General features: G+C 38.8%; 1 protein-coding gene across 4 annotated transcripts in view; it reads right to left on the bottom strand.

Annotated features, from left to right (window-relative positions):
* SLC39A8 (solute carrier family 39 member 8) overlaps nucleotides 1-15,461 on the bottom strand; it is an 83,578-nt gene that overhangs the window by 40,309 nt on the left and 27,808 nt on the right. For all 4 annotated transcript variants that reach the window (XM_024993121.2, NM_001205630.1, XM_059887429.1 and 1 more), the window contains exons 3-6: nucleotides 11,993-12,155; nucleotides 5,125-5,294; nucleotides 2,797-2,919; nucleotides 2,152-2,319 (exon numbers count right to left, since the gene is read on the bottom strand). In XM_024993121.2, the coding sequence (XP_024848889.1) occupies nucleotides 2,152-2,319; nucleotides 2,797-2,919; nucleotides 5,125-5,294; nucleotides 11,993-12,155 (624 nt within the window). The remainder of the gene's footprint in view (nucleotides 1-2,151; nucleotides 2,320-2,796; nucleotides 2,920-5,124; nucleotides 5,295-11,992; nucleotides 12,156-15,461) is intronic.

Raw genomic sequence — 15,461 nt, 5'->3', positions numbered from 1 at the left:
AATCCAGCAAGGCATATAAGAGTGCAAGCTTCAGCATCAGATGGCCTCAGTTCTGATAGAAGCTTCATCATTAGGAGCTTTGTGTCCTTGGGTTTATTTAACCTCTCTAAGCCACAGTCTCCTAATTATAAGAGTGCTTGTCTCCTGGGCTGTTATGAGGATCAAATAAGGTCATTTATCTAATGTTCTAGGAGTAGTCCTTGAATATTTAATAAATGTTAGCTGAAATTATTATAGGAAATTATCTATTTGAACATTTACATATTCTTTGCAAAGTCTTGCCTGAAAGCATCATTCATTAAGTTGCATGAAATAATTTCCTCTCTTAGCTTAGTGTTCACACAAAACTGCCTCTTGAAATACACTTGAGATTTTCCTTAATCAGGTGGGAAGAAGTATAAGGCCAATCATGCTCTCTTTCCAGAAGGAAATTAAGGTCACCTGCACTAATAAAACCTCTTCCAAATATCTTTTTTCCTGCTTATTTTTCTCAGCTGACTTCCTTTTGATTTTATTTTTAATTGTCTTTTTTAATATTGTATTTAACTTTGTAGCTTATGGATCTGCCATTTATGAACTGAGAGACCCTGGAGAGGTTATTTAGCATCTAATGCTCTACTTTCTTAATTTGTCAAATGAAATGGACACCGATGACACTAGCATCCCAGTCTCCTTTTATAATAACCTCTCATCTGCTGCATCCATACTCCCTTGGGGTCATACAAAGGGCCCAATCCTCTAAGCACTGAGATGAGTCTAAAAGTGAACATTAATTCAAGATGGACCAAGGAGACACCTGCCAGAAATTGCGTATTTAGGACTGAAAGAGGCAGGTCAATTCCATCTAGTAGCTGAAATTATAAAACATAAATCTCGGGAGTTGCTAGTGGCTATGTTTCCAATTTATGAAGGAGCCGGTCCACCATGAAAGAGAAGAATGACTCTAAAGAGAGAGGAGAAGGAGGGAGTCCTAATGATTCTAATGGTTCCGGGGCTGTGGCTTGGCTGTCCCTTTAGACAGCCCACTATCTTCCCAATAAATTCTCCTTTTTGCACACATCATTTGGGTATGAGGTCCAAATAGTTCTAACACAGAGAAAATAAACTCTCCTTTTAGTTCTAATAGTTATAACATGCAGTCCTAACACATAGAAAAGAATTCTACTTTTAATAGTTATTAAGGAAAATGAATGAGATAAAGTAAGTTCCTGGTGTACTGTGTATGTGTGTGTCCTCGGTAAAGCATGACTCTTTGAGACCCTATGGACTGTAGCCTACCAAGATTCTGTCCATGCGATTTTCCAGCCAAGAATACTGGAAAGGGCTACCATTTCCTACTCCAGGGGATCTTCCCAACCCAGGGATTGAACCTACATCTCTTGTGTCTCCTGCACTGGCAGGAGAAATCTTTACTACTAGCTCCACCTGGCCTATTACTCGGCATATAATTCTTGCTCAAGAAATGAAACTTATTAACATTATTTAGAAAATTGAAATATAAATAATTAACAAACACAATTTAAATTTTTTTTTTAATTTTATGGCCACACCGTGTGGCATGTGAGACCTGAGATCTCTGACCAGGGATTGAACCCGTGTCCCCTGCATTGGAAGGGCAGAGTCTTAACCACTGGACCACAAAGGAAGTCCCTAAACACAATTTTCTTAGCTTACAAGTCTCCTTTCAATTTCAAAATCACTCAAAAGTATTCTTTGGTTTGGGATCTTGAAAGAATTGCAAAATAAGAGAAATGCTCTGAATTAATTTTGCTACACATTATTGTGTAAATCTAAGTAGTTCTTACATAGTTAAACAGTCTTCAGTTCAGTTCAGTTCAGTCGCTCAGTCGTGTCCGACTCTTTGCGACACCATGAATCGCAGCACGCCAGGCCTCCCTGTCCATCACCAACTCCCGGAGTTCACAGAGAATAGTAAAGCCTCTGACCCAGAAACTCACAATTTCATGCTTAATTCATGTGTTTGTAGTAAATACATGGAGGGAAAGTGGGAAAAGTAACAGACTTGCATTCTACTTTTCCCACACCTACAGGAAAAAGCCTGACACATTTAAATGGGCAAAATACTAATGTAGCTGCATGCACCGCAGGCTTCACAAAGGGTAAGCGATGCGGTAAAGAGAATGACAATACCTGGAGAGATACCACACTGACATTATCAAAAGGGATGTGTCCATTAGGCTCTGTGACAGCTGGATTTGCATAACATGTCACACCATTGATGGCAGGTAATGCTTTAGGTTGATGAGTTTTTTCTTGAGGAGGACCAAAGTCATTATTTCCAAAGTGGGTGTGATCATTCTACAGGGAAAAACAAGAGAGGAAAATGTTACAAGAAGAAACAAAGATTGCTCATGCAGGCAAGAGAATTTAATGGTTTTTATCTATAAGAGAAAAATGTAGTATAATCTTTTTAGATTAAAAAAAATTCTCTCCCTTTAAATGTATCCTCATTTATTAGATTCTGTTGTGGGTTGTTTTTTTTTCATGTTTTAGAGTACATATACCTTCTGATGTTAATGAATATGAGAGGAAACAAATTATGTGCATCTGTTATTGGACATTAAATTGTTAGTATTTACTCCAAATTCTACAATAAGAATCAACTGTTCCTCTTATACTTATCAATATATTGATTCTTTTCTTTCTGCTCATATTCACAAGTCTAATAACTGAACTGTTCACATAACTGTAAGAATAAAATTCCTGCCTTTACATGCCTATATAAAGTAACTTTAGAGGGTAAAACATCAAACATTTAAAATAAAGTCCATTTACCTGACCATACGTCTTCAATAACATCTTTAGTGTTCTTTCAAAAAAGAAAAGGATGTAAAATCCGCCAAACACAGCAACTGCCTTCTCAACATAGTTGTTAACTTTAGGATTGAATCCAAATGCCTAAGGCAGAAAAAAAGGCTTACGGTTAAGATCAAATAATTTAATTTAATTCAGTATATAATTTTCACCACAGTTCTAAGTCCATCCTTCACATCCAAGTAATACTGGAAAATTTACCTGCCAAAAATCTGAAATTTGAATAATCAAACTATAAGAGATGGCATCGAAGTCTTATAACCAGAGAAAGCTCTATTAAATAAAGCCCCCAGAGTAACTTATAGTTTCCTAGCTATAAAATCTTCAGCAATATTGGCCTAAAAAAGTAAACTTTTCATAGTAAAAAAGCAGTACTGATTCCTCTATTTATAAGATAACAGTAGATATAGGTCATAAAGACAAATGAGACATTGATTACCCACTTTTCCTAAAAGTAATATATTTTCCCCTCATATCCAGAGTCAAATTTTTAAAGCAAATATGGCAGCTCACTTGGATTACTGTTTTCACAAGAGATCTTCTTGAATGTAGAGGATCCTAGTAAGTCCTACAGAGATAAATTAAGAACTGAGCTCCAGAATAAAGAAGAAAAAATTTAAGATACCAGGCACACAGACACACACGCACACACAGACACACATACACACACACAATGATAATGAAATAATGCATCATTTAAAGAACATAGGGCAAGAGCAAGAGTTTGAAATTATAGAGCCAAGAAGTTCTAAGCAGATAAGAATTACAAACTTAGAAGACACCTGGGTTCTTGTTCTACATTTGTCTCTGCGGGGGAGACCTCATGTCTCATCTTCATTTCAGTAGCTTCTCTGGACCTATTTATACAGTGCAAAATGACATAAAATACCTGCTCCATATACCTAACACAGAGGGTATGAAACTAAAATAACAAAGGGGAAGTAATTTTGCCACAAAAGGAATAATTATGCAAATTGGGGTTATTATTAAACAGATAGATTCTTTAGTGTTTACATAATTCTCTGAGCACATCCATCCATAATTCCCTAATTAACACAGAAAGGCAAAAAAAATATCTTTAAGTGCTACTGAAGAAGTGTCTTATTTTCCTAGTAGACATTTTTATGTATTATTACATTTTCAATAAAAGAGAAAACTTCAAAATCATAAAGGTACAATCCTCAGTTCACATACAATATCAGTTTAATTTAATTTGACCCACAAATCAGATGAGTTAATATATATGTTATATTAAATATGGTCCATGTATAATATTACATGTAATGTTTTTATTCAGAAAGTCTGAACTATAATCCTGGCTTTGTTACTGAGTATAAGTGATTTAATCTCCTTGGATTTTAATTTTTGCAATTTTGGATTTTAATTTTTGCAATTGAGGGTTTGAAGTACATGTTCTCCTAGGTCCCTTCTAGATATAATACTATGACTTTAAGAAGTTACATCCCCACTTTCATACAGTTATAATTTCCTAAAACTTATGAGCTGAAGGTGGTACTACTTTCTCTCTGTTTGGAGCTCCGCCTTTGTATGTACACGGGCTGGAGTAATGTCATCCACGTGTGCATGGATTTCTCTAGGTCTCCTTTGTGGCTCCTTCCTATTAATGTCTTTCTCTCCTTCCCATCTCTTTGCCTCTAGTCATTCTCCTCCCTCTGCCTCTATTCCCTATATGACCACATTATACATTTGAAGTAAAACGTATATATCATGTGCTGATTAACTCTGGGCAATGGCATCGGTAACACATAACATTAAAGGAAAAAGTAAGCTGCTATTTATTTATCGGCCCTCAATTGATTTTTTTTCCACAGTCAAAAAAAAAGGAAATGAAAAGGTTTGTCAGCCTTTTTCTAATATGTCCTCTGATCTTCCACAGCGGTTGTAAATATATGAAGGAATTTTGTTGTATATGTTTAGTAAATTAGATACTGTGTGCTCTCCAGAAATAAATAAATAATAAGTACAGAAAATCAAATTTGCTGAATGTGTGACAGAATGGAGTTGTTAAGGCCCTCCAAGGTGTCCCGGGGCTGTCTGAGCACGTCCTGGTGTCTAGCCACCCAGAAGATGAATTTTCTCCCTGACACTGACTTCCCCAGAGTTTGGGACAAGCTTTTCCATTTGCTGTGATTCAGCTTTTTCTTATCCAAAACACTATAAACCAGACCATAAAGTGCTGCAAGAATTATGGAGGCTTAAAATGTACAAAGTGGTGAAACATTTAAAAGCAACAATTATTCACAGAAATAAAAAGCCCAACCTCCTTACCTCTGGTATAAGTTGGAAAATTGCATTTGAAAATAGAGTCCCAATGGCCAGCCCCACAAAATAGGTCAGAATCTTAGGGAAATAAGATTTCTTTATCAATGGAGTCAAAACCAATCCGAGGAGAGATGCCAGATTAATAATTGTCACTGAGAGGAATCCATATCCCCAAACTGTGGGTGAGAGGGAAAGAGTGGAAATTAATTAGTGCAAAGGAGCAAACGACATCTTACTGTACATTAAGCCTGAAATGTGTTTCTTCTTTAAAGGCTTTTCAAGGAGAAGATATGGGGGGGTGAGTGCAAGATAGGGGTCGAGATGGGTGGGAGTGGTTAGCTTCAAGATGACCATAGTTGCTGACACTGAGCTGGTCATAATCACTCATTTGCAGGTGCCTGTGGACAGCACCTCCTCGGGAGAGGAGCAGCTCAGCCCCCCGCCTGGGCCTCCAGGGAGCCCCAGTGTAGTGAGCACTCAGGAAGGGAGCATATGGCAGCGGGGGAGAGTGCATACCTTGCACAACTCACCCTACTGGGCTCAAAGGTGAAAATATGCTACACACATAGATGGGGGTGCATTCTTCATATCTCCATCCCCAGGGCAAGGCACCCTAGTGATGTTTAATAAATATGACTTAGAATGAAATGATTAGATGGCATCCTAAGGTCTTTAGCCAATGATATGCATGACCTTTGGGCCTCAATATCTCCTCAGTTATCCTAGAGGAGATGGAAGACAAAATGGGAATGTGAGGAACAGCCTGTGCGAACTGTGCAGGTGCCAGGGTAGGACAAGCTGAGACACAAGTTAGCCCCTGGAACTGTCTGACACTAGCTTTGCCCATGGCCTCACTCACGGCATGCAAAGGACAGTGTGAAAAATTAGAAAGCTGCCTCTGAATTGTCACTTCTTTAAAATGTCCAGAAAGCATTTTTAAATGTTGGGGGTTTTTTTTGTTGACACTATCATTGGGGTACATGTTGGCGAGTGCTTGCCATGTACCATGCTAACTGACTGCTGCTAAGTCACTTCAGTCATGTCCAACTCTGTGCGACCCCATAGATGGCAGCCCACCAGGCTCCCCCATCCCTGGGATTCTCCAGGCAAGAACACTGGAGTGGGTTGCCATTTCCTTCTCCAATGCATGAAAGTGAAAAGTGAAAGTGAAGTCGCTCAGTCGTGTCCGGCTCTTAGCAATCCCATGGACTGCAGCCCACCAGGCTCCTCTGTCCGTGGGATTTTCCAGGCAAGAGTACTGGAGTGGGGTACCATCGCCTTCTCTGTGCTAACTGACTAACCTGTATTAAATCATTTTATCCTCGCAAATCCCTGTGAGGCTAGTACTATTACCTCCTTAATGCAGTTGAAAAAACCAAGGCACGTGGAGTTCATTTGAATTTATTTAAGTTGCCCAAGTCATGAGAATAGAATAAGAGATTTAAACCCAGTCCAGTCCCAGGACCCACATTCCTTAGCAATATGCTTTATTACTCCTTAGAGGTGATCTAATTTTTAAAAAGCCCGAGACTCAACAAAACAGTGAACATTTTATATTGTGCTTCCTGCATACAGGATTGCTGACCATTACTCTAATGACTCTAACTACAAATAAACAGTCCTAGCAAACGGAGCCTAGAATGTAGACCAAACGGTGGTTTCTGCCAACAAGGTGTTTGAACCATTGTCTTGGGGAGGCTAGCAGGAACACATATACACAAAGCAAAACAAGGTAGCTTGGGCTGAGCACCATATGAAGAGGACAGATAATAAATGTTACAATGTTACCACAAAGATCATCACAGCACCCACCATGCCTTTATCTTCCACAGATACTTTCCTATCAGTCCCAGACTCCTGACCATCCCTAGAGTTATCTCACCAGACTCTGAAGATCCACCTTGTTCCCATTTGTTACCTTATCGCCTAATGCAATACTACCCACACCCCTCAGCACTTCCACTTAGAGAAAGTTCTCAACCCCACCTCTTCCTCCAGAGTATAATCTGTGTGGGTAGCCCTTAGCACAAACATCCTTCTATCCATCACTCGCCTACATGTGTTCATTCTTTCAATAAATATTTATAATCTAATCAGGTAGATAAGATATATACACATCGAAACTAAAATCAAAAAATCAAAATGCAAAGAATTTTTTGAGTATCAAACAGAGGCAAAGCCACTACAGGTATTAAGCTCATCAGTTTCCCCCTGAGATATCCTATTCCACTACCCTGGTCCACTGTCTCTATAAACAGCAGAAGCATCAGGATCAATTCCAATTTCTCACTCCCCACAGTCAATTCCAAACACCATTAGCAACCAAACTCGATCAATTCTGCTTGAGATATTTCACTCATTTCTCCATCCCATCGCCTGTGCCTTGAGTTCAGGCTCTTGTCATCTCCCAGTCTTCATCGGCTGCCTTATGACAGCCTTCTGTCTGGTCTTCCTCTCCCTACTTGACACAGCCACCAAACTCATTATCTGAAAACAGGATTCTGATCACCTTGTGTTCCTATTTGCAACTGCCCTTCATATAAACTGCCACACAACCTTGACAGTACTGTTTATTTACCCCCTTATCAACATGGCTTTCATGGAGACACAATGTTTTCCATATACAGAATATCTTTGCACTGTGATTCTTTACCTAGAAACACCTTTCTGTCCTCATTGCCTGACAAACTCACACACGGCTCTCCACACCAATGATAAGACCTCCTCTCCTCCATGAAGCCTTTCTGGCTCCTCTGGGAGGAGATCTCTTCCTCATCAAGTTCCCCACAGCTCTTTGAAGATATCTGGGGCATTTGCCATTTCTTGCGTGCCACTATCATTTTATCACTTATATATTTGTCTGCTTCCTAGGTGGCACTAGTGGTAAAGAACCCACCTGCCAATGCCGGAGACACAGGATCAATCCCTGGGTCAGGAAGATCCCCTGCAGGAGGGCATGGCAACCCATTCCAGTATCCTTGCCTGGAGAATCCCATGGACAGAGGAGTGTGGAGGGCTATAGCCCATGGGGTCACAACGAGTCGGACATGACTGAAGCGACTTAGCACACATGTATGCATATTTGTCTACCAATTATAAGATTTTCAAGGACAGGGGCTATGTTTTATTCATCCTCAGAGCCCAGAATGTTGCCCAGCAAATAGCACACATACCTTGATGAATTAATGAATGCCATATTTTCAAGGCACAGCCTAGAACTCTGTCAAAAAAATACCAGTTCATTTGCTAGTCCAATGTTTCTAACCTTCCTTACTATCACTGTGCACATTTATTGGAACCACCTGGGGAATGGTGGGAGTGTGTACCATTACACTCCAGGCTCACAGCATAGCTTTCCCTTCATGTTGTTAGGGCATTACTCAAGGGGAAAAAAGATCCATTCATCCACTCAACTTGAGCACCAAAGAACGAATTAATATCAAAATATTCCTTGAACCTCTCCATCTACACACGGGACTCCCTTTAATGATCTGTTTCAGAGAAAATCCTTTCTCTCTGCTTCTCAGTGAGCTCTGAAGGATTATTAATACATTTTCAAGGAATATTAGTAACAACAGCTAACGTGTACTGAATGCCCATGATGTGATAAGACTATTCTAAGAACATCATCTTTTCAAACTCATTTAATTCTTTTATTTCACAGTTTTTAAAAGGATAAATTAAACCATTTAACCCATTCCCTAATGTCTTAAATAAATGTAGTTGTTGTTTTTTTTAATTTAGTAAGTAGACATGATATAAATTTTAGTTCATCTGGCTCACTGTTATACAACAAAACAGGAGTCAGGAGCCCTGGGCTCTCATCCCACTTTAGGTATTGTACCTGAAGGAAGCCATTTAACCCCACTGGAGCACAGACTTATGTCATCGGTTGTATTACAGAGTTGGACAATGTGATTTTCAGGGATACTATTAAGGGTAAGATACTATTATTCTTATCTGTTATTTGAATTGAAAGGCATTCTGTAACTAAAAAAAAAATGAGGCAACTTTAGACCATTAACTTACTGCTAAAATATAATTAATCTCCTAGAAAATGTGATTTACCATCAGTTTATTGCACTCACCAATATGAGTTTGTAAAGCACATGAAAGGCAACTGCAAAATCACAAAATATGAAGTCTCAGATTATGTGAAACTCTTATCTGCTCACTGAAATATCAGAGTAAATGTACTCATAAAATCCTGGTATCATGACTCTTTCAGTTCAGTTCAGTTCAGTCACTCAGTCATGTCCAACTCTCTGAGAACCCATGGACTGCAGCACATCAGGCCTCCCTGTCCATCACCAACTCCCGGAGTTCACTCAAACTCATGTCCATAGAGTCAGTGATGCCATCCAACCATCTCACCCTCTGCCGTCCCCTTCTCCTCCCACCTTCAATCTTTCCCAGCATCAGGGTCTTTACAAATGAGTCATGACTCTTTGGCTTGCTTTTATTTTGGTTTTTCATTCCCTTGAATGAGCTCAAAATTGTCTCTGTATTAAGTAAACTGTTATATAAAGAATCCAGGGCATTTCATTATTTAAAAAATCATTTCTGTGTTAGAAAAGAATAGTCTTACATGGGGGCCAAGGAATGGAGTCAACCTCTGAGCACGTGTGTAAGAAGAGCGAAGGCACATTCTTCCTATTTTCTGCCAGGCACTGTTCTAGGTACTTGCATATGTTAACTCATTTACTATTTCCAACAATTCTACAAGGAAAGTACTATTACTATCTCCATTTTACAAATGAAGCACAGAGACAGGCTGTGTAATCTTGAGCAAATGATTTTGAACTGTGTCTCAGTTTCTTAGGCTGTAGAATGGGAATAACTGTTCCTTCATCATTTAGTTGTCCAAAGATGAATTGAGTTAACATATAAAAGAATTTGGAAAAGTGGCTGTTACAGTAAGCACTACATAAAAGTTGGCTATGATCATTATTTTTGCCTTCATTGTTATCCCTGTTACTCATATATACACAAAGGAATCCAAAAGTTGGTAAAAAAAAAAGGCACTTGCTTTGTTGAGGCTTCCCTTTTCTTCTCCATTTTTACTCTATGTTCTCTATCTCTTTATGTTCTCTATCTATATCCGCATTAGATGTGCTCACTCAGACCAGTGGCTCCAAAGACCACTAGGATGACAAATCTCCAGCCTCAACCTAGTCTCTGGATGTGTGTATCCACTGTCTACTGGACATTGCCCCTTGTGGGTCTACATCAACAGCTTACACCAATCACATCAAAAATACACTCACCACTCGCTTCCTCCACAACAAAGTGCTCCTCCCCAGTCTTGTCCACCCCAGGATACAGGTGCAACCATTTATACAGTTTCTCTGGCTCAAATTTCATTCATCTTTCCCTCTCACACATCCAGTGCAGAGGGCAAACCACATTAGCACCATCTCCAAAGTCCACCCTGAGTGCCCACATGCTTTGACGATCAGTCATCCGACCCTGTGACCTCATGGATTGGGATGTTTTCCTGGTGAGAATACTGGAGTGGGCTGACACTTCCTCCTCCAGGGGAGCTTGACAACCTAGGGATCGAACCCACGTCTCCTGGGTCCCTGCGTTGCAGGCCAGTTCTTTACTGCCGAGCCATCGAGTCATTGGGGAAGCCTCACAGAAATCCATCCTGAATCTGACCGTATCTCCTCACTTCTCCTCTCCCACCTTAGACCAAGCCCTCATCAGGCTAAGCCCCCTACCCCTGATCCATTTCCTTGCTTCTACTCTTGCCCCATAACAACTTACTCTTCAAACTGCAAGTAGAATACTCTTTTACAAATCCAAATAAAATCATATCACCCTCTTGTTTAGAACCCTACAGTGTCTTCATACCACATTCAGAACAAAATTCAGTTTACCACGCCCTACAGGCCCTCCCTATCTGGCCCCTGGCTACCCTCTCCTTCTACTTTGCTTCCTGCTCACTGTGCCCAGACATGCATGCTTTCTCACTGATGCATAAGCACATGCCAAGATCATCCCCAAGCTTATGCTGGTATTCCCTGGACCAAGAATTCTGTCCCCCAGAGAAGATCTAGCCATGGCCCTCTCCCTCCCCTCAGTAATCCTTAATAAACAGAAAATAAAGGAACAAAACAAAAGAGAATTAAAATACTCACATGGGGCAGGTAACAATCGGAGAATACCATGAAATTGTAAAGTTAGCAAACAGCGCCTCAACAGTTGGTTTATCTCACTCATGAAAGAATTCTTCCACACATTTAATTAAGTATGTGAACTATATATTAAGAATATACTCACTTATATTTTAAATTTTCTTTACAATTGTTTTTTAATGCAATAATCTATGGCAACACTACTATAGGCACTTAAAATAGTCAGTGGCATTTTCTTTCATTTTTGAAAATCAAAGCAGTAATAACTCAGTACCTTAAGATTTAATTTAGAATCATACTAGCTCCCTTTTCCCTTTACTGACAGTGACAGATAAATTGACAGGTTTTAAAATAATATGATAAGCACAAGGTAATGGAAAAGGATCAGTTATGACCCAAATAGTGAATGCAAAAAGTGTAATGTGCCATCCAATGTACACAGCATAAAACATATATTGTTTAAAACTAGACCAAAATTTATAAAATTTTCAATTGGTACCAAGTAAAACTTTGACTCCATAAATAGAAGAGCATAACTTTTGAGGCATAAATGAGTTCTAGTCATACTTACTCTGAAAGATTTCCAGAATATAAGTTGGTTTTTGTTTTGTTTTTTTTTTAACCAAGGGATTCTGTGCAGATTGATTCAGAGCAATAAAGCAGAAGTATCTTGATTTCATTTCAGACTAGCCCCCAGATTTTTCCAACAAATGAGAAAAAAACTTCCAACATACCCTCTGAAAGACTGGGTTTTGTTTTGTGTTTGAGCCTTTCCTTGCAAGGGTGAAAGTTCAGTTGCTGTAAGACTGCTGGACAGATGACAGAGAAGTTTGAGCTGGTGATCTGTGTAACATTTGAAAAGCCATGAAGGGAAAAGATCTCTGCAGCTGATAAACACTGAAACAGAAGAAACAAAGTAAACATATATGTGTCAACACAGCAAAAGTCTGCAGCAAAGATACCATAAAGAGATACAAAGTATTTTCTCTAGACACTCAACATTACTGTTTATACACAGTTCAGTTCAGTTCAGTCCCTCAGTCACCTCCGACTCTTTGCAACCCTACGAATCGCAGCATGCCAGGCCTCCCTGTCCATCACCAACTCCCGGAGTTCACTCAGATTCACGTCCATCGAGTCAGTGATGCCATCCAGCCATCTCATTCTCTGTCGTCCCCTTCTCCTCCTGCCCCCAATCCCTCCCAGCATCAGAGTCTTTTCCAATGAGTCAACTCTTCCCATGAGGTGGCCAAAGTACTGGAGCTTCAGCTTTAGCATCATTCCTTCCAAAGAAATCCCAGGGCTCATCTCCTTCAGAATGGACTGGTTGGATCTCCTTGCAGTCCAAGGGACTCTCAAGAGTCTTCTCCAGCACCACAGTTCAAAACAAGCCTACTGTAAAAATGTATAGACCTCTATAATTGTGAAGCAAATCACACCTCTTTAATGCTAGAAACTAGAAAAATGGCCAAAAAATTTTTTCTTGATCAACAACAGCCTATCTATAGCAGCCAAAATGTAAGTTTGGGGATTTCCAGGATTCTAAAAATATTAACAGTGAACCAATTCACACAAAGAGGTCTAAAACAACTTTATATCCTCAGTCTTCCATCTCTGTTTTTCTTTGGTTCAAATAGGTATTTCATGGAGGCTACTGAAGTGGCTCAGAATAGCATTTCTTATAGACAAACACACCTGGTTCCCTTATAATTTCATGATTAAGAAATTCATCCATCCTAGACTAAAATAATAAGAATCTTAATATGTAAAAGTTGTTTGAAAACAGGTCTTTAGAACAAATCATTGTTTGCTAAAATATCTATTATTCTCAGTGATGGTGGGTAGCTTTTCTGTATCATAGAAAGTTTTGAAAATGGTGCGAGGCTGTTTAGAAATTCATTTAACTATTAATAAGGAATAGAGCCTGCATTAGAAAAAAATTCTCTTCAGAAATAACTTTTTTAAAGTGTCAGTTTACTCAGGTATATTTTAACTGTAAACTTTCTTCTATATACTTGGATTATTAAGATGAATATAAAAGAAATTAAATGTGTTAAATTAAATTAAATTAGCAGAAATTATTACTGCTAATAAATGTTGTAAGAATTACAGAGCATTAAAAATACCCAGTCACTCAAATAAAAAAATTATATCTCTAATAAGTGCAAAGAACATTTCTTCACATACTTCAGCCAATATTTAAGCCCCACTAAGACTTCAGATTTGCTCTCTGGACTGGATTGTGTCCTCCCCAAATATATATGTGGAAGCCCTTTGTTGTTGTTTAGTCCCTCAGTTGTGTCCGACTCTTTGCAGCCCTATGGACTGCAACCCACCAGGCTCCTCTGTCCATGGGATTTTCCAGGCAAGAGTACTGGAGTGGGGTGCCATTTCCTACTCCAGAGGATCTTCCCAACCCAAGGATCGAACCAGTCTCTCAGGGTCTCCTGCACTGCAGGTGAATTCATTACCACTGAGCCACTGGGGAAGCCCTACTGAAGTCCTAACCCTCTACAAAATGTATGAAGTTGCCAAAGGCTAAGACTTCAATTGCCTTAAAGAAAATGCACATTCAGACAACTGTTAATGTTGAAAAATGTACCTAAAGTTATTCTTTATTCAAGCCAAACTCTCCTTTGGGTTTATGACAGTGAGAACTGTGTGCCATCCCTAGAAGAGGTGACAATACACTCAATGCTCTGGTAACAGTCTTTCCTAAGGTCAAGAATAGGGGATAATGAACTAATGGAGGGAAAAAATAGCTTGATGGCCAACCAGGGGAGAGAAAGTGGGTATAGTGTACTCATTACCATGAGGACACCTAGCAGTATAATTGCAAGGCTCAAACATTACAGAGTCCAGGGAACTCCCTGGCAGTCCTGTGGTTAGGATTCCACACTTGCAATTGCCTAGGGCCTGGTTTCAATCCCTCTTTAGGGAACTAAGTTTTGGCAAGCTACAAGGCCCGGCCAAAAGCAAAAAAAAAACTACAGAGTCCATGTGGCTCAATTGCCTCATTGCATGATTCCAGAAATAAATAGGTCTAGAAGTAGAAACACAAAGCTGCACTGTTTCCCTGCAAGGAAATGCCTCCAAAATAGGAGGAAAAGGGGAAGCTGTGCATAGATAATGTGCAAAGTCTTCTCAGAATTCACAATCTAAGACTTCCTAAAACTTGATGACTGCTAAACAGTTCCTTTTAGATTCTAATGTGACGCATTCATGGGTCAGGAAATCCACTTACAACATCAGAGTCAGCATTTTGTAAGTAAGTAAAAAACAATATCGTAGAAACTGTACAGCATATCACATAAAACAAGAATAAGTATTGCTTAGTCAAACTTTTGCTTCGGTTACACTTTATACATACCAGACACATGGATACTGAACTGCAATATAAAGTTCATTTCTTACTATAAATGGCAGTAAAGAGTTTTAAAGTCACTATCCTTATGGATGCCAGACTGTCCATTATAAATCATTAAAGACACTAAAAAAATGCAGTCAAGAATATAAATCAATATTGTAAGATAGCTGAGAGTCTTGATGATCTGTGCTGAAAGAACAAAAAGGTAGTGAAACAACAAAACTCAAGATTTGCTTTATGATTTTAGAATGAGGATTACTAACAGTGTGACAAAACTGAATCAATGGCAGGCCTGCTTCATTTAAAGTGGCTATCTATTTCAGAAAACAAACAGTGACTGCCAGAAAAGGGGATGAAGTAGGTGTAGGGGATTAAGAGATACAAACCTCCAGTTATAAAATAAATAAGCCATAGGGTTGTAATATACAGCATAAGGAACATGGTCAATAATATTGTCATAATTTTATGTGGGGATAGATGGTTACTACTTATCACTTCATAATGCCTGCAAATTTATAATCACCAAAACTAACATAATCTAATATAATCTAACATAATCTAACCACCTAAAACTAGCATAATATTGTATGTCAACTATATTTTCATTTTAAAAAATAAAAATAAAGGAGTTATGAGTGAAAATTAATTGATTTAGTTTAATTAAATATTAGGTTGGTGCAAAAAGTAATTGCAGTTTTTGCACTGTTGAAATTTGACATTTGATACTGGATACATTCTTAAATAAATGTGGTTATGTTACATACCATTTTAATGCACATTTCTCAGTTTATGTTTTTTTTGCCAATGACATGGCTTGCTGTTTATTTTGTATTTAT

This window comes from Bos taurus, chromosome 6 (assembly GCF_002263795.3).
Source record: "Bos taurus isolate L1 Dominette 01449 registration number 42190680 breed Hereford chromosome 6, ARS-UCD2.0, whole genome shotgun sequence".
NCBI lineage: Eukaryota > Metazoa > Chordata > Mammalia > Artiodactyla > Bovidae > Bos > Bos taurus.
The sequence above is the reverse complement of the archived record's forward strand: the minus strand, read 5'-3'. Positions and strand labels throughout refer to the sequence as shown.